Source organism: Rhinolophus ferrumequinum, chromosome 2, assembly GCF_004115265.2.
Source record: "Rhinolophus ferrumequinum isolate MPI-CBG mRhiFer1 chromosome 2, mRhiFer1_v1.p, whole genome shotgun sequence".
NCBI classification, from domain to species: domain Eukaryota; kingdom Metazoa; phylum Chordata; class Mammalia; order Chiroptera; family Rhinolophidae; genus Rhinolophus; species Rhinolophus ferrumequinum.
In genome coordinates, this window is record NC_046285.1 from 39,917,040 (window position 1) to 39,935,781 (window position 18,742).

Below are 18,742 nucleotides of genomic sequence, written 5' to 3' on the forward strand. Positions count from 1 at the left end.
ACCTTGGGTCAGGACAAGTCCACAGACTCGGGCTTTGTCAGCAGGACACCTAGGGCAATGCTGCCTCCTAGGTGGGGGCTGAGGCAGGGCTGTTTCTCTTTAACCCTCAGTCTGCTGGCTTCTTCATAGCCAGCCAGCTAGGGGGTGAGTGCGTTTTTAACAGCAAGTAGCATTGTTCAGCCCAGGTTATGGGGCAGGGCTGGTCCTAATCCTTATTTCCCCGTGTAACTGGACGCTTCCACCTCAGAGTTGTGGACAAAGATCAGGGCAGGCCAAACACTCATGGTCCCCAGGAGACAAGAACCAGCATGAGAGCAAGAAAAATATTTGTCAGGCCAATAGGTGGCCACGAAACTGTCTCACCAAGAGGCAGGCTGGCAAAGGCCATGCATGGTGATCCGGAAATGCCAGGCTGAGGCCGCATTTACCCTCTCAGTGGGTGTGACAGTGACTAATTATTGGTCCATTTCTTATTTTGATTTCTGAGCCCAGTGGAAGTGTGAGGCCAGTGCTGGGAGGGCTGAGGGAGAAGGTGCAGGGGGGAGTGGGAGGACCGTGTCCCCACCTGGGTCTGGCTTCCATGCACCCCCAGTCTGTGGGGCACTTGGAGTTGTGAGGTGGACATTGACAAGGCAGAAATTATGTCTTGAAAGCAGTTCCTTTCTCGAGGGACTAACATGCCTTAAAGATCATCACATGAGAAAGGATTTGGAAATCAAAAATGAGCATTTGGGTTGTGTTTTTTCAGCCCCCCTCTTTTGCTGGAGACTGGGAATCATTCAGCTCATTTTCCGTTTTTCACACGGTGAAGCGAGTTTCATTTCCTGACGCGTCTGCAGACCCTGGGCTACTGTGTTTGGCTTTCCAGCACCACTGGGGATTCTCAGTTTGTAAAATCTTCTCCCCCTGGAACAAATCCTAGAAGCCTGACATAAATGAGCCCAGACCATCCCTGTCCCTTGAATAGCAGGTTTTGTTCCACTTTGGAATATTCTGCTTGGAGATAAGAGGTTTTCTACCAGCTGTTTAATTCCTTCAGCACAGCGAGAGCTTCGGGTTCCAGCAGGCTTTCTGAGACGGGCACAGCTGGCAGTTAAGTCTTCTGTCCTGAAAGGAAGGGTGGGTGAGACGCAGCAGCCTCTCAGCATCAGCTTTGGGGAAGCCTGGAGCTTGCTTGCTTATTTATTTATTTACTTACTTATTTTATTTATATTTAAAGAGCTAGGAATCTGAAGCCATTAATATTAATCCAGAATCGTTACAGTTCATCTACAGTTTCTAAGTTCTAAGCAAGGAAAGAGGCAGGAGCAGAAAATGGAGGATTGAAATCTCACAGTGCAGAGTGATGTGGTCTTAGGCAAATTATGCATCTCTCAAGTCTTAGTCTCCTCATAGGTGAAGTGGGAATAATACTAACACCAATCCCTTGGGCTATTGTCACGAAAGCACTTTCTAGTGCGTATAAAGTGCTTAATTCCATGCCTAGCACATAGTAAACACTTGGCAAGTGCGGCCATTTCTACTGGTGCTGCTATTTTTTATCATCTCATTAGAGTATCTACTGAAGGAGCTGGGGTTGGTTTCAGTAGAGCAAGGAGAAAGGGTTAAATATGACGGTTTTCAGAAAGAGGAGGTCGTCTTTGGAGAAATTCTCAGCAGTATCAGTCAGGGGTTTGACCCTCCCCACTGGGTTTTCTTTGATGGGAATCATGAGATGAGGGGTCAGGGAGCCGGACTTCACTGTCCCAGGGGGATGGATGTCCCAGAGCCAGCACGTCTGTGCTCTGCAACGTCATGCCTCCCCTAGCCTGGCCCATTCTCCTCTCCTTCCTCCTGCCCTCCTGGGCTCAGTTCTCCTTTCCCTGCAGAATTTCTGCTCTTCCTTTTCCTGTAGTTCCAGGCTGAGATGCGGCTCCTTATACCATGCACCTTCTCCAGCAGGTCACAAACTCCTCTGACGACTGGACTATCTCTGGCATCCCGGCCAACCAGCACCGCCTAACCCTCAGCAGACTGGACCCCGGGAGCTTGTATGAAGTGGAGATGGCTGCTTACAGCTGTGCAGGCGAAGGCCAGACGGCCATGGTCACCTTCCGAACTGGTGAGCGTCAGTCATTTCCCCCAGCTGGGGGTTTCCCTGGGCCTGAGCAGATCTTACCAGGCCCGGGTGGGAAGCCCTGCTCACCTTGTCGCAGCTATTCACCTTGAACTTTATCATCCTTCCATCTCCTGTCTCCCTGTGGTTTGTGTGCCCTTGCTGAAATGCCACCTCTCAGCAGGAGAGTCACCCGCTGGCCTCTCTGTCATCCCTGTGCCCATCCCTCCCTCGGGGGCCAGACACAGTCCCATGATGGTCAGGCAGAGCTGGGAATCAGACCACACTTCCAATGTCCTGCATTATTTGCATCTCCGTATCAGACCTCAGGCAGAAAGGACTCCGGAAAGGGAGCCCTAATGCAGACTCCCTCCCTTGCTCATCTCAACCCATTTCTACCCAGGACGGCGGCCCAAACCTGAAATCATGGCCAGCAAGGAACAGCAGATCCAGAGAGATGACCCTGGAGCCAGCCTGCAGAGCAGCAGCCAGCCGGACCATGGCCGCCTCTCCCGTAAGCCCCCAGAAACCCAGAGAGGCGGGGATGATGAGCAGTCAGAAATGGAAACAGGTCCATAGCCTTCGGTTCACTGCTGCAGGTGGAATGGGATCTTGGTTCTGTGGGTCTGGGGGTCCTTAGGACATTCTCCTGGCATCTCCCCAGATGCCCACAATGAGGAAATGTAGATGGAAGCTTTTCAGTAGAACAGTGGAGTCTGACAGTGGGGTTGCTGGTGCTGTGGGTCCAGAGACAGTGGAGGGGAGAGCATCCTATCCTTGGCCCTCCACACGCGGACATTACAGAAGTGTAGTTTTTAGAGTTCTCAAGTGCTCCTCCAGGGCGAGGGCAACCCAGGTAGGCCCTAGAAAGACCGGGTGCAGCCAGCGGGATGGAGGGCTGTGGGGAGGAGCAGGCCCTGTCAGGAACAGGCCAAGTCTAGGCACCATGGAACGGTTATCACCTAATCCTGTCCCTTCCTGTTTTCTTCCTCCCTCATGTACGGTTTCCCCAGCCCCAGAAGCCCCAGACAGGCCCACTATCTCCATGGCCTCGGAGACATCAGTGTACGTGACCTGGATCCCCCGTGGGAATGGCGGCTTCCCAATCCAGTCCTTCCGTGTGGAGTACAAGAAGCTCAAGAAAGTGGGGGACTGGATTCTGGCCACCAGTGCCATCCCTCCCTCCCGGCTCTCAGTGGAGATCACAGGCTTAGAGAAAGGTAGGGGCCTGGCCACCGTCCTATCTGGTCCCTCTGCTGCCCTCGGCCACCTGGAGAATGGGAGCTTTGGAGGTTCTTGTCACTGCTCATCCTCCACCTGCCACTGGGCTCCTATGGATGCTCTTGATGGTGTTACCTCGGTCCCACAAGCCCTTCTCCCTCCCTTTCTCTCCACCTAAGAGGTCCAGAGCCATCTCCCTATGTGACTCCTTTCTGATGAGGGTGGGCGTTCTTGTGAGTCCTTTGGGGAAGGGCTGCCCAGAAGATTCCCTCCAGGTGTGAGGCCTGGACGGGCTGTGAGGGAGTCGGAAGGTGTTTCCCAGTTCCTGAGTTCAGTGAGGGTCTCTCTCACTAGGTACCTCCTACAAGTTCCGAGTCCGGGCTCTGAACATGCTGGGGGAGAGCGAGCCCAGCGCCCCCTCCCGGCCCTACGTGGTGTCGGGCTACAGTGGCCGCATATACGAGAGGCCCGTGGCGGGCCCTTACATCACCTTTACTGATGCGGTCAACGAGACCACCATCATGCTCAAGTGGATGGTAAGTGGCCTTGCACAGATTGCAACGGGAAGGTGGGCTGAGCTTAGCATTGCGCAGGAGCTGGCTGCCTGAAGCATAGGCAGGAAGGAATTACTTTTGTGTTTCTGCTTACATGTTCCTCCACCCATGTACCTGGGCGTTGGGCCAGAGAGACTCTCACCCTCACATACGCAGGCAGGTTCAGAGGGTACTTAAGTCTTTGGGGAAATGGCAGTTTGTTTCTTTTCTCCAAAAGCTAGGGGACCGCTAAGCTAAATAAAATAATGAGTGATTTCCACAGCATCCTCCAGAGAGCATTGGGGATATTGGAAATGTCTGCCAGGCTCCCCCAGTGAATTTTAAATTCTCGGCTGGGGTAAAATTTCCATCCCTCAGTGGTTCTGCTCATTGATGATTTCTCTGCTCCATTGTCAACATGTTTCTTCTCCATTCCCTCATAGTATATTCCAGCAAGTAACAACAACACTCCAATCCATGGCTTTTATATCTATTATCGACCCACAGACAGTGACAATGATAGTGACTACAAAAAGGATATGGTGGAAGGTGAGAAACGCTTTTGTGTGATTTAGTTTCCTCTGTTGGCAAGAGGGTCTCGGTGTTGGTGAAAGTATAAAACCTGGGCTTGTGGGACCCAAAGCATCTCTGCCCCATATCATGACTCCTTCGTGACCCACTTGGGCTCATCAGGTTCACAAACCCACATGCTTCCTTTCCATGGTGATGGGACAACAGGAACTTGGGTGGGAAGCTGGAACATTTTCTCCAGTGTCCTCTACCACATGGCCACCTGGGCCAGTCAGTGGCACCAGCCCAGACACACAGCCCTGTCTGAGTTGGACTGCCATTGGGAGCCAAGCACACCAGATACGCATCCCACTCTCTTGTTCTCTTTCCCAGGAGATAGATACTGGCACTCCATCAGCCACCTGCAGCCAGAGACCTCCTATGACATCAAGATGCAGTGCTTTAATGAAGGAGGGGAGAGCGAGTTCAGCAACGTGATGATCTGTGAAACCAAAGGTGAGTCTCTTTGGATTCTCTCTTCTCCTCTTGAAATTTTCAGCAAACTAGGTCAAAGTCATTGTTCTATGGGCCTTTCTGGGTATCTCTTCCCCAGAAAGACTCTTTATTTTCCAAGTACCCCTCAACTTCGTCATTTCTAACCCTTCTGTTCATCTGCCTGTGCCTCATATTATGTATGAATGGGTTGCCATAATGACGGCTACAAGGAACTTGGGAACTAATTCATATGTGAATTCATGGACTAGAATCCATTCTTAGGTTGGGAGCTTTCTCTAAACACTTTACTCCTACGATAGCATTCGATGTTTACTTAATTTAACTACAACACCATGAGATAGGAAGGAAACTAAGCATCAGAAAATGATACACCTTAACTAAGGTCACGCAGCCAGCTAGAGGTGGAGCACGCCCAGACTGTTTCTCTGCACTAAAACACGTTAAACATATTCACATATTAACTTGTTAATAGTTTCACATTGGTCAAGTGGATATGTATCATTATCTCCATTTTGCAAATACTGGAAGTGTATAAAGCAGGTGCATTGCAAAGAATGTAATCAGGAGAAGATCACTGAGGAATAGGAATCAAGATAAGAAAACAACCCCTTTTCCTATCACTGGCAACATTCTCCAGCTTTGCACTGCTTTCCCTCAGTTATTCACCAAATACTGAGTGACACCTGTTTGCACAGCCTGCCCTCTTCTGTCCTATACAGTGAAGTGAGGGGGCAGATACATACACAGCCCAAAATCACGTGACACACACAGTGTCCAGGACAAAGAACAGAGACTTCACAAAGGCTTCGTACTGATCTTTTGGAAAGATTGAATCTTCAGGCTGGGCTGAGGAGGGAGTGGCAGATCAGCCTGCAAGTAACTCCAGAAGCTTGGAAAGTCTGGTGCCTGGAAGGAAGACAAGAGGGGGGAAAGTGCCAGGGACATTGGTGGGCCCTGGGCATCGAGGACCCTCTGGGCTATGAGGTGGAGGGTCACTGCTGCCTCTGTTGTCAGAGGGTTACTGGTGACTATGCAGGGATGGCTGGGGGGAGAGAATGAGCGCTGTGAAGTAAAGGTGGAGAGAAGGGATGGATGTGGGGCTCTTTTCTGAAGAAGTGTGTTTAGGACCAGGGACGGACAGCAGGTCAGGGCTGGGAGAGAGAAAGGCGTCCAAAGGAAGCCTGGAACTTTCGAGCTTAAAATACCACACAGGTGATATTGCCACGTATTGAAATGGGGGAGGCCAGAAGAGAACCAGATCCTATGAGACACAAACAAGGTAAAAGAGACTTACTAAATCTGATTCTTCTGAGACATCGAAATGCAAGTGTCCCATGAGGGAAGTCCGTCTGCCTGGTGAGGGCCCTGGGTAGGGGTATTTGGCAGTCATTAGCATACAGGCTAGGATGTATCATGGGAACAGATGAGAGTACACAGAGAGTACAGACCGAGAGGGACCAGGAAGACCTCCCAGTATCTGAGGAGCAGACAGAAAGGAAGGCGACAGGACAAGAGAAGTGGGAGAAGCAGCAGTCAGAGAGGTAGTGGGGAAATCAGAAGCCTACAGTATCGGAAAGTCAAGGGGAAGACGGCTGTGAGGAGGAATTGACAATGTCAGAGACACCCTGATAATGGCGAAACGCACATGGGGAGTTTGCCATCTTAACTTGTCACCTTTGAATTGGCGTTTTACAATTACTGTCTGTCCCAGGAAGTCGCAATACCCACTTCCCTGCTCTGCCACCCGAGCTCATACCCTAGTACTTCACGTCTCTTAATCCGCCCAGAAGGAGCAGGTACATGGGTAAATTCTTCCATTCCCAGTTCTTTTCCTGGTTTTACGCATTTTTTATATTTTCTTCCGAAAGTTCACCAGTTCTTCTTTCAGAAAAACCGCTGCACCGTTTATGCCTAGAAGACCCAGTCTGACTCGAGTGCGTGACTCACAAATGTCTCAGGTTGCCTTTTAAAACACAAAGTTCAGTTCTCTTCGACGACACCAAATTTCACATTAGGTGCCAATTTCATGCTGTGCTTGGACACCACACTCTCTAATAAAGGGTTTCAAGGCCCTGCCTTGTGCGTTTGACCCATTTCCCACCCCCATGGAATCAGAATATTGTTTCTTTTCATTTGTTGAGAAAGAAATATCAAATAGATGCTGATCTGAGTTTTGTTCACAATTACAGCTCGGAAGTCTTCTGGTCAGCCTGGTCGACTCCCACCCCCGACTCTGGCTCCACCTCAGCCGCCACCCCCTGAAACCAGGGAGCGGCCCGTGGGCACCGGGGCCATGGTGGCCCGCTCCAGTGACCTGCCCTACCTGATTGTCGGGGTCGTCCTGGGCTCTGTCGTCCTCATCATCGTCGCCTTCATCCCCTTCTGCTTGTGGAGGGCCTGGTCTAAGCAAAGTGAGTGAGTGACCCTTCTCAGCACCAAGGGGAAGGAACCTAGAGAGGGGAGGACGGGCCCCCAGGCTCCCAAAGAGGTCTCCGTCCAGGGCAGGATCGGAGGCACCCTGCTTCCCGTTCACTGGAACTCAAGCTCCCGGGTTTCCCCGAGGACTTGGAGAGAGTCAGAGAACACGTACTCCAAGATCGGGCCCTTTCCTCCAAGCGCATGGACCTCGGCAGATGGAGGAGAGGATGAAGAAGTGGGCGTTTGTCCTCTCTGCGTCTCGGGAGCTCAGTACTTACCTGGCTCCAACTCCTTGTGATGTCTGAAGCTGCTGCTCTGACTGCATGTTCATAGCAACCTGCCTCTTCCCTCCAAACATTTCCCGCCTCTTTGGGTCCAGGGCTGCCTTAAACTTTCCCCCTTATCCTGGGTTAATCTGATTGTTATTCACTAATTTCTGCTTCAAATGGCAACACACCTGGTCAAGTTGCCTCACCTAAATATTGCTCCTTCTGTTTGTTCAACACCTTCTTCCCCTAAACTCTTGCCTCTGTATCCCCTCATTCATCTCCCTATTGCAAAAAACATCTAGATGTTAGGAAGAAATGGGTGACAGGAAGAAGATTCTGAGAGAGAATATCCTCGTCCCTGGGGCAGTGTCAACCCCCTACTTCATTTGACCTTGTGGTTGAGAGTTTCTGAGATTCAGGTGGGACTTTTTAAGCTGCCCCAGGCCTCCTTGGCCTAAGCATCTCTCTATCCTCCTGTCCTTCCAGAACATACAACAGACCTGGGTTTTCCTCGAAGTGCCCTTCTGTCTTCCTCCTGTCAATACACCATGGTACCACTGGGAGGACTCCCGGGCCACCGAGCCAACGGGCAGCCCTACGTCAATGGCACCACTGGACGGGTCTGTGCCAATGGGGCACATGTGAACAGGGGCTGCCCAGCAACTGCCATGGGCTACGCAGGCCTGAAACCTCAGCAACACTGCCCAGGGGAGCTTCAGCAGGTAACAGCCCTGGGTGTGTGGGCAAGCAGGCACAGGCAGGCACTATGGAGAGAGTGGCTGGGCTGCCTCCTGGGGCTTCCTCCCTTGCAGCCTCTAATCCTAGGCTGCTAGCCAGGCTTTCTTTAGTCAGGAACAGCTCATCCTATTGAAGAATGAACAGAAAACTTTCCTGGACTCTGATATGACATTTTCGTTACTCTTTTGAGCAGCACGATGACACCAATAGCCTGCTGAGGCAGACTGTGCTTGGCAATGGATATGACGTCCACAGTCACCAGCTCCCCAGGTAACCAGGCCCTCTCCATCCCTGCCTTCTACTCCCCAGCCCTGGAGCTCACGTACCCGTAGGTCCTCAAATCCAGCATCAGTCACTGAGACGTTGAGTGCCAGCTTCTCTCAGGGTCCCCACACCTGACACCTGTTCCACTGGACTCTTACCTGGGGGGTATCTGCAATCAGGATGCCCTTTCTGTTCTGGAGCATGAGGTGGCCTCCGAATCCTCCCCTCACGTGGCCGGCGAGAGCAGCCACATAATGCGGGCTTTGCCCCTGGACACACATTGTCTCAGACACTCAGGGCTTACACAGAATAAAATGGAGGGAGACTAGAATTCCTCCTGGGAATGGTGGTGTGGCGCCTCTTCATGTTCAGAGTGGAGCAGTCCCTGCCCATCGGAGCTCTGACCCCCTCTGGTGCCCTCGGTCAGGGAAACAGCCGGGCGGCGGCAATGTGGGCTCAGTCTGCCTGTACCTCACCTACCCTCCTGGTCTCGTGCATGCAGAGGAACCAAGGCTAACCCAGATGAGGGCTCCTTCTTATACACGCTGCCTGAGGACTCAACTCACCAACTGCTCCAGACCCATCAGGACTGCCACCACCGCCAGGAGAAGCCTGCTGCGGCCAGCCAGTTAGGAATGAGGGGTGTGCCCCAGAATCCTGGGCTGGAAACGACGTGGGACCCTCTTTTTCACCCAGGTCAGTGCCAGGGCCAGGCCGGAAATGGGGATGACCTGAGGGAGGCATCCCGCACCCAGGAGTAACTTGGAAGACGGAGATAACAATAATTGACGGCGGTGCTTGATAAGGAGCCATCCACAGCTTTTACACAGGGAACACAGAGAAGGCAAAGGTGGCTGGCCACCCTCCTTCCTGCCTCAAGGCCCAGCAGACCTGTGGGAATGTACCAGTTGGGCCCTTCTCCAGCTTGGGAAGCTGTGACCTCAAAGGCTAAGGGAAAAGGACATTTTGCCACTTTAGAGAAAGAAGTCCTTTGGTCTCTGCATTTCCAAGGCCATTCACAAATTCTTACTGCTTCTCATCACACTGAGAGGTGTTTTCTAATCATTCCAAAATACCTTGCTCTGTTGGGTCTTGTCTCTTAATTAAGGACTAAGTTTACATCAGTCACTGAAGAGCCAAGTTCTCGCAAACATCATCATCATAACTCTGTGCTTCCACAGAACTTTTCTTCCCAGGGACCCAATGCATGCCAGCCCCATCCCCCCGTCTTCCTTGTACCGGTCTCTTGGAAGTCAGTGCATACTTAGGTGGGCGCAGGCCGGTTCGGAGGCATGGCTGATGTTTCTCAGCGTCCATGACGTGGACGTAGGTCCATATGCAGTTCCTCAACCCTGCTTCTGGGAGCTGAAATTCTAAAAGACAGGAACCCCCTAGAACCATCGTGAAAGCTGGACTACCTCATTTGGAGAAATGAAAACTGTGAATGGGGTGATCATACCAGGAGGGTGGACCAGCACCCTAAATCTGGAAGGAGCAGGGCTTCCTTCCACACTTCATGGGTTCAGCCCTGGAGTGTAGGCTAAGTGCTTGAGAGTCACCACGTTCCCAGCACTGAAAGGTATAGGTGGGATGTGGGTTACGAGTGGCCTGCCCCATGTCTGTGAGAGACCTTAGAGGGCACAGAGATGCCCTGTCGTGGCTGTACGTGTCTCTCCTTTAGGACCAGTGGAACCAACTCCCATCGCAGAGAGAGACTGACCCAGTACCACTGAGCATTGGTTAGTGGTTAGTCTGGATTTTAATGTGTCCCACTTTTCTCTCCCCGCAGGCCCCCCATGCTGCTTGGGTCTTGTACCCGTTGAAGAAGTGGACAGTCCTGACTCCTGCCACGTGGGTGGAGAGTGGTGTCCCCAGCACTCCACGGGGGCCTACCTAGGACAGGAGCTTGGGAGACGGCTCTCCCCCAGCCCACCAGTGCATGTATCTTTTGAAACACCACCTCCCACAATTTAGGCAGAAGCCAATATTCCAGAAAAGACTATATATTGTCATTTTTAAAAAGAGACAGAGAAAATGGGTATTTATTTTTCTATAATAGCCATATTTATATATTTATACACTTGTAAATAAATGTGTATGTGTTTTTGTAATTCTGGAGAGACATAGGGAATCCTACCCATGGCGGTATGAGAGGAAAAACAAGCTACAACATAACAGGAGTCAACCAGGAAAGAGGAACAGAGACTGGCCAGAAGAGACTGAGGCTGCAGGAGGCCCAGAGCAGCTGCTGAAGGAAAGAATCCTAGGCACTGTCTGTGGAGACCAGGAGAGAAAAGCCAGGGCCGTGCTACAACAGGCTGCAGACACCTGTGAAGATGGTCGGATCTGGTGCTACATTAAGTTTTCAGAAGATGCCCGTGAGAATAGACTGAGATGTGTATAGTACTATAAGCATTAACAAACCTTCCAGAATCAATAATCTGTGGCAACATATCTCTAAAAACAAACACTGTAACTTCTAAATAAATGTTTAGTCTTCCCCGTAACCTTCAGCTTAGTCACGTATGAGTCAGCGTCCTCCTTAGAGGTCAGGATTCAGTCTTTGAGTCGCTGAAGAAAACACCCACTTGTGATATTTTCAGATCCATCAAGAGATGAGATCTGGAAAAGGTAGCAGATGTTTCTAATTTTTTTGTCTTTGTAAATATTGAATGAATGTCAGTTGTGTTTTTTACTCATGCAGATTGCATTAATAACTGTTTAGTCCAGGAGGGAGACAGTATCCAGTAGGCAAAGAGAAGCAGATTCACAGTTCTCTTACTGACTGGACTTGAGGTAAAACTTGGGTCGTATCGAAGGAATGAAACGAATCCTTTCCATATAGGAGTGTGTGTGTGTGTGTGTGTGTAAGTCCAAGTATTTTCTCCAATTAGTTAAGTGTTATGCTACATGTGAACATGTGGTAAATGCCTGATAAAATTCACTTCCCTTCTTTCCAAAGACACACCAACATTGCTAGAGGAGTTGACTCACATTGCTAGAGGAGTTGTTTAAAATCAGCATTTACTTACTGCTTGCTGTTCAACCACAGGATCCATCTTCATACGTGGAACCTAGAACTAGATGGAGGCAGACTTGCAGTCTGTCTTCTAGATTTCAGTAAAGTTACGGATGAAATGTCACTTGAGACACTTAATCTCATTAAGAGTCATTGTGCCAGACCCTGGCTTCTCTTGTCATGAACTGGGTAACCAAGATCCCTAGGAAAGCCCAGGACTGATGCTACCGGCCTAGGACAAGTGCGCCCTCTGCTGGCCAGAACTTTTTCCATCCAACCACTAAATTGGAAACACTCCTTGAGACACATGATTTTCAGAAAAACTATTCTAAAAACATTTTAAGAAATAAAATGAAGGACTACAATTAACATGGAAATGATAAGAAAGGAGCCGTAGGGCAGGTAAGAGAAATGAGACGTGACTATAGACACAAACTGGCTGAGGGCCTAGAGACCTTCCCAGGAGCGGGACAGGGGTAGTATTCTCAAGCTTTGCTTAGCAAATACAGGGGACCCTCAGATCTGGGCTGTAGCTCACCTTCTAGCCCACTGGCTTAAAAAAACAAAAAGGGACAGGACTAAAGCTTTCAATGGTAGTTTTTCTTGCCAATGGCAAAAAAAAATCAGATGACAAAACAAATTTCCTAAAACAGGCCATACTAAAGCTGCTTTTTTGCAGTTTGAGATACAACCTTCTGAGACCTCATATTCAATCCAGTTGGTTCCAAACAGACCTAAAACGATTCAGTTCCATAATAAATAGATGTTGGGCGCTGCAGTCAGTTCTAAGATAACCAAAAATTATTAAAACTACATGTCTGGATCTTGTTTTAGACCTTTAGGTAAGTTCACTTTAAAATAACAGGATTGTTGCAGAAAGATAGTGAAACAACTTCTGGTGAATTTTATGTCAGAAATCTTGGATGGATTTGAGAAAAAAAGCAAACTTGAAAGGTCCGGGGGCTTCACCTGTTCTCTTGTGCAGACTGAATGGGTGGGAGGATAAAGCCACCTTTCTTACGCAAAAGAGCAATCTCTTCCTTTAAGGCCATGATCCTCTCTGCCTGGAGGTGGATCAACTCAATGACCTTCTCTCTTGCCACAATATCTGCTTTCCGAAGGCCCTGGAAGGCATTGCCCTGTTGAAAGAAAACACATCGGTACTTTAGGCATCATGTGGAACGTGAAAAGGTCCCTGCCCTTATACAACTGTTGGGAGTGCCTGCCTTCCAGCCCATTTAAACACCAATTGCTCCTTATGTGAAGGGACTTTCATTCTTCCACTGACATTCGACTGTTGGAAATGTGTCCTTTTAGGCTAATGAACTCTTAAAATGCAAATCCCCTTCAGATGGGTAATTCCTTAAGCTAGCTATATAAAAGACAAGATTACTCCTTTTTCTATACAGTGCATAGTCATATTTTATAATCCAAAAAGGAAATCTTTATTTCCTTATCTGATTTCTTTCCCTGTCCAGCCAACTCCTGCTCAGGCTTCAGACAGCACTTCTAGGAAGAGCTTCTTTGCCCCATGGACTAGGCTAGGATTTCCTGCTCTGTGTTCTATCAAAACAACCATGACACGTCATTGTAATTATCATATTGAACCATTTGAAATTGATATTTGACCATTTTCAAAACTAAAAAAGTGACAGTTTATTGTGGTTCAACCAAAATGTTTGTTTGATGTATCTTTCTTACAAGATCCTGTGCCTCTTACATACAGGGCCTGGTGTATCTGGATCTCACCACTCTACGCAACACTCGCCCTGGAGCTCGTTACATAAATAGATGCTTGATAAAATTTGAATGCACATTAAAGGAAGGGACATGCCACTTATCTAGTATCTACTCTATGCCTGGGGATGTACATATGCTGTCTCATTTAATCCTCACAACAACTCTGAACTAGATGGTTATTCCAATTTTACAGATACAGAAACTGAGACTGAGAAATTCATGAACTGGCCCAAATCACTATGTGAAGGACTGGAAGCAGAGTAAGAAACAGACAGTCCATGAGGAGTCCATCACCCTCACTATGGTAGAACTTCCTAGTGAGAGGGGGTTACCACTCCCCAATAGCTTCTGCCTCTTCTCCCTTGCCCGCCCTCACTTTAGAGGCTCTGAAAGCTAAACACTAACCTTACCCAGTTTCTCTTCCAGCTAGAGGTGGCTAAGTGGATATAAGCAGAAAACTTGCTTTTGAAATGAAAGGGACAGAAGAGGCTGGGCCTATGGATGTGAAACAGAGCTGAGGTGGCCACCTCGTGACTCAGAAAATCACAGAGATACTGGCCCCTGACGTCACGAATCCACTAAACCAAAACCCCTTAGTCATCTCCTCCAGACTGCTTGTTAAGTGAGAAAAATGACCCTATTTGTTTAAGCTCCTTTCAATGGGGCTTTTGGTTACTTGCAGCTAAATCCATATACCGACTCATGCCCAATCATTCCTGTCAGTCATTTTAAAAACACCTTAACTTTTTCCTCATTCTCCTCACCACATCCAAACAAATTTTGGCTATTCTGACTTTGAAATGTCTTGTGACATTAGTTTCTTACCATCTGAATCCCGGTTCCTGCCTAGATTGTTGTAAGAATAGTAGCAATGGATGGAAGAAGGCAGACCTCAGTTTAAAAACTTAACTTCCTCATGCATTAGCTCTGAAAGCTTGAGCAAGTTATTTAACTACTGAGCTTTGGAAAGTAGTTATTTTTAAGATTAAATGAGACACCCCATGTAAAGAGATTATACAGGTAAAAGCATACCATAAAGATATACTATGTAAAGAGACATCCTATTTATTTTTCCATTCAACTGATCTCCTACCCAAACTCCAGTATATCTGGACTTACCAAAGCACATCCAGTCAAGAAATGTTTACTGACTGCTTATTCTGCGAAGATTTGGTTCAGGCATTAACTTTTTCGCACACTGCCTTGGTTCTCCACTTAAAAACTCTTCAGTGGATAAAGGGCCCTTGATATTTAAATTCTAGTCTTCCTCTCACATCTAATCTCCGATTATAAGCCTCCCAAATCCTCTTATTCATTCTCCCTGGAATAAATCACATTGTTCTTTTGGACTTTTGCTAAGACCAGTGATTTTTAAACTTGATCATGCATCAGAATCACCTGGAAGGCTTGTTAAGCTGTTACCCACCAGCTTCTGACTCAGTAGATCTGGGTTGGATCCCACGAAATGGCGCCTCTAACAATTTTCCCAGGTGATGCTGGGAAAACCTCTGACCTAGACCATATTTCCAGGGAGCTTAACGAAAACATGAAGAAAACCAACAGAAACTAACAACTGGCATTTTTGCAAATGTTATTGTAAGGATGACATGTAATTTAGAATATGTGTCAGGTTCCTAGAGGGCAAGGCTTAAATAGGGTGAATCTTTATAAATAAGCAGTATCCACCACATAGTAAGGACTACTATGTTAGACTCAAATATATGAGAACAGGTTGAAAGCCATCAGAAGTAACAAATGTTTTAGTAAGGTAGCATCCCACAATTCAAGATGTCCACTTTAGGTCAAAGAGAGAAACGTATGTTGGAAATGGATGTTTGACACCAAATTCAGGGAGTATATTAGTATTGTGATTTATACCTAAATAACCTTACCTCTCCAGGGCCAAGGCAAACCCTGCAGATTAGTACTTCTGTAAATCCATGGCACCCAGGAGGGGTACAATGGAGCTAGTCCCTCAGGCTCACTGTAACGTGGCCAGTATCCACTCAATGTTGTCAGGGACGCAGGTGGGCCAGAGTGTCCAAGATCAAGGTTTGTTTAAATGCCAGCACTTGACACTTTTGTGAACAGCTACCTTTACAAAGCTTCCCCAATTCTAACAAAAGTTCTGAAGAAAAGGAGCATACCTGCTGGTTCTGTAGGGTGTTCAACCGAGAATCTAGTTTGTTCTTTTCAATACATAAATCATTCATCTGATGAAGCTTTTTGGTGTGTTCTTTTGTCTTCATCATCAGTTCCCATCGCATTTGAGCAATCTTTTCCTACCAGGGCAGGAACACACAAAATGGATGAAGTGAATGAGAGGAAACAGAGAAAAATGAATATCCAGATTTGATCAAAACCATCAGGCAAATGAAGTGACATGCACATAGGAAAATATAATCACAAGCCAATACGAAAACGCAACCAGAAGCAACTGCATTTGGTCTGGTTTGACTAGAGAAAAGATAAGAAGAATGGCAGGGTAAAAGTTGGTAAAAATAAGATAGATATACTCCTTACTGAGGAATGAAATTAGTGTGCAGACTGAGTGCTAGTGTTTATTAATTTAAAGGGAGAATGATAATTTAAGTGGGAAACTTGCATCTATTGCTCTTTCTGCAGTCTTGGCCCAGAATCCCAAAACTACTTGAATGGCCATACATCTGCTAGTGGTTTCCCTTTGTTCTCTTATTGCTCCAACAAATTATTTTAGATTGCACATACGATCTCCAGCAGTCCCTTGGTAGGGACCAGTGCCACTGACATGAACACTTAAGTTACTTGCTTCTTCTGTGGCAAATCTTGGACAAGAAAAGATAGCACTAGGAACCTCTCCTCCTGTCCCATCTATTGATGAGATAAGGCAGTAAACAGGAGAAGTCACAATGATTTGTGGGCTTCTACAATCTTTGTAAAAGCTCCTGTCTTTGAATCAGGCTGTAACTGGGGCACTGCCTCATGACGGCTCCAGGAACAATGCAGGCATGAACATCTTCTAAGATCCTCCCAGCTAAATAGGCCATACCTTGTTATAAGGTTTATTACTTAGAGATGTTTTCTAATTTCCAGATTATAACAGCATGCAAAAGCTATATAGAGAAATACAATTAGGATCCTCAGAATAGAGCAGTGCCACTTCTAACACTGAGTATTTATACATTAAGGTAGACCTCAAAATGAAATCTGGCATCTTTCATGCCATCTTACCATTGTATTTATATGTATCCTGGACCCCAAGTCCCAGTGCTGGTGCATCCACCCCAAGAAGACAAGTCCCTCCAACTAAGTGAATGGTGAGGAAACCAAGACAGGCTTAAGATCACAAGATCACCGTGGGGGTAGGGGTCACAGATCCGGCTCCAGCCGCACAGATGCTTTGCGGGAACCACTTACAGCTCACCAGGATTTCTTGCCTCCACCCAGGTACAACCAAAGTATTATAGATCACGTGCTCACTCATCCGTACCTCCCACTTCTTAATTTCCTTTGCATTCAATAGCTCCTTTCGAAGTTTTTTGATCCTGAGTTCTTCAAGTGTTGTATTCACAGAAAGTGTCTGAAGAGCTTCTAGGTCTATCACACGGCCAAATTTGCTGATCATTAGTTGATGGACTGTTTCTTCCATTTCTAAAAGAAGAGAGTCGCTATCAGGCTGTTCAGTGGCTCCCATTGTTATGAAATGAACAATACCAATAACATTCTAAGGGATAACTTTTGTGGGAAGATGGTAAAAGATTTTATGTTACCAGTTGATTTTTCCTGTGACTTTTCACCTGCCACTTTCCTCCCTTAAAATGCCCATTCTTGTATTGCCTTTCCTTCTACTTCAAAATCCTGTGTAAAACAGACTCTTCTTTCCCAACTGGCTTACACACCGTGACCTGCCCCTCCGCAGACTGTCAATGGACCCCAATGAGATTATGAACTCTTCAGTTTTTAATTTTTTTATTCTTGATCTCCACAGCAGCCAGTGTTAAGAACAGAGTAGGCACTGAACAGAGGTTTCCATCTTACTCCAAGTGAAGACTGTAAGTCCTTGTGGTGTTCCATGAGGCCCTACGGGGTTTACTCTGCCCTGCCCCTCTTACCTCCCCTGCTTCCTTTCCCACATCTGTCCCTTCACTTACACCAGACATGTTGTCCCCATTTGTGCATCTGAGATACTCCAGGCTCACTCCCATTTCAGTTCCCACTGCCTGGAATGCTGTTCCCCAGAAAGCCACGTGGCTCACTCTGCCCAGTCCATTTTCTGAAAGCAAGTTGTGAGACCTGTGAAAGAGTCATTTCTGATACACTCAGTTCTGAAGGTATAACTGAGAGCCATCCTTGTCCTCTAACCCGGGAGAGACACATCTGATCAGCTATGTCACCTTTCCAGAGAGTTCTTCCCATCCTCCTATGGACCTCAGCACTCTCAGCAATCCTTTTTAATATTTCTTTTTAATAATGATCTCCAGCTAACATGCAATATATTTAACCTTAGTTTATCATCCTTCCCCAACGTGAGAACACTGGAATACCTGAGGAAAATTCCATTTGTGGGGTCTGAGCTCCCCAAGAAAATGAAATCTTGTAACAAGACTTTCTCAGGCACCAGACTATTTATCCCCAAGTGAAATCGGAAGGTCCTAAGGTATAACAAGATGATACAATTCTGTTATAGTGCAGAAATTTGTATTCAGGTATCGTGGTTATGGTTGAATTATAATAGTATAACTGGCATGGCTGCCATTTTGCACAGTCCAGGGAAGAGCTATTTATTTCTCTTCTTTGTAAGTGCCCCCATGAACTTGTGTAATGTGGTGCCATGATAATCAGTGATGCAAAAGGAGTGGTTAGATTGTTTCCACATGTGTGGCTAGCCTGTGGCTGCCACTTGGCCTCTCTCAGTAAGAACCTTGACACCCCCCAGCTAGCCCCATATAAGTGGGTACACTCTCCCATGACAGCCTTATTTACCAGGACAAGTACTCTGGTCCTTGCCAGTCCCCCTGTGGAGCCAGGCTAATGCCTTTCTCCTGACTCCATTAGACAAACTAGTGTTCACTGGGGGACTGGAAGACTCTGGAACACTCCCCACTCACCTTCCCCATGGCCATGAGCTATGCTCTCCTTGGAATGGAGTGAACTTACTCCTGCTCACTCCCATGTTATAGACTCTCCTCTTCTCCCCAATGGGTCTAAGAATGGGGAAAGACAACAACAAGCTGACAGTGGTGTTTCTCATCACTGTTAAGGCTTTTTTTCTCTGGGTTACAGGAAAGGAACCCACTCTTAGTTTCACATTCAGAATTAGGAAATCAGTTTTTAACCAGATTCATGACTTGCTTTCAGAAAATAGGCTGGGGGTGAGAGAAGAACTGTCACAGAAAAAACTCCCACCACATACAACTATTTCTTTTTATTTCAACTAATA

General features: G+C 47.4%; 2 protein-coding genes across 11 annotated transcripts in view; one reads left to right on the forward strand and one right to left on the reverse strand.

Moving 5' to 3' along the window:
• BOC (BOC cell adhesion associated, oncogene regulated) overlaps positions 1-12,546 on the forward strand; it is a 75,230-nt gene extending 62,684 nt beyond the window's left edge. For 7 of the 9 annotated variants that reach the window (XM_033126747.1, XM_033126753.1, XM_033126738.1 and 4 more), the window contains 11 exons: positions 1,939-2,101; positions 2,499-2,609; positions 3,109-3,315; positions 3,671-3,852; positions 4,293-4,398; positions 4,753-4,875; positions 7,065-7,286; positions 8,049-8,284; positions 8,494-8,570; positions 9,067-9,260; positions 10,354-12,546. In XM_033126747.1, the coding sequence (XP_032982638.1) occupies positions 1,939-2,101; positions 2,499-2,609; positions 3,109-3,315; positions 3,671-3,852; positions 4,293-4,398; positions 4,753-4,875; positions 7,065-7,286; positions 8,049-8,284; positions 8,494-8,570; positions 9,067-9,260; positions 10,354-10,538 (1,806 nt within the window). In that variant the 3' untranslated portion in view covers positions 10,539-12,546. Of the gene's footprint in view, positions 1-1,938; positions 2,102-2,498; positions 2,610-3,108; positions 3,316-3,670; positions 3,853-4,292; positions 4,399-4,752; positions 4,876-7,064; positions 7,287-8,048; positions 8,285-8,493; positions 8,575-9,066; positions 9,261-10,353 lie in introns of those variants that run through there. The other 2 variants (XM_033126790.1, XM_033126798.1) reach the window with 2 other exon arrangements.
• Positions 9,300-18,742, reverse strand: part of CFAP44 (cilia and flagella associated protein 44) — a 102,059-nt gene continuing 92,616 nt past the window's right edge. For both annotated transcript variants that reach the window (XM_033126720.1, XM_033126709.1), the window contains exons 33-36: positions 16,793-16,953; positions 15,471-15,605; positions 12,553-12,722; positions 9,300-9,937 (exon numbers count right to left, since the gene is read on the reverse strand). In XM_033126720.1, the coding sequence (XP_032982611.1) occupies positions 9,871-9,937; positions 12,553-12,722; positions 15,471-15,605; positions 16,793-16,953 (533 nt within the window). In that variant the 3' untranslated portion in view covers positions 9,300-9,870. The remainder of the gene's footprint in view (positions 9,938-12,552; positions 12,723-15,470; positions 15,606-16,792; positions 16,954-18,742) is intronic.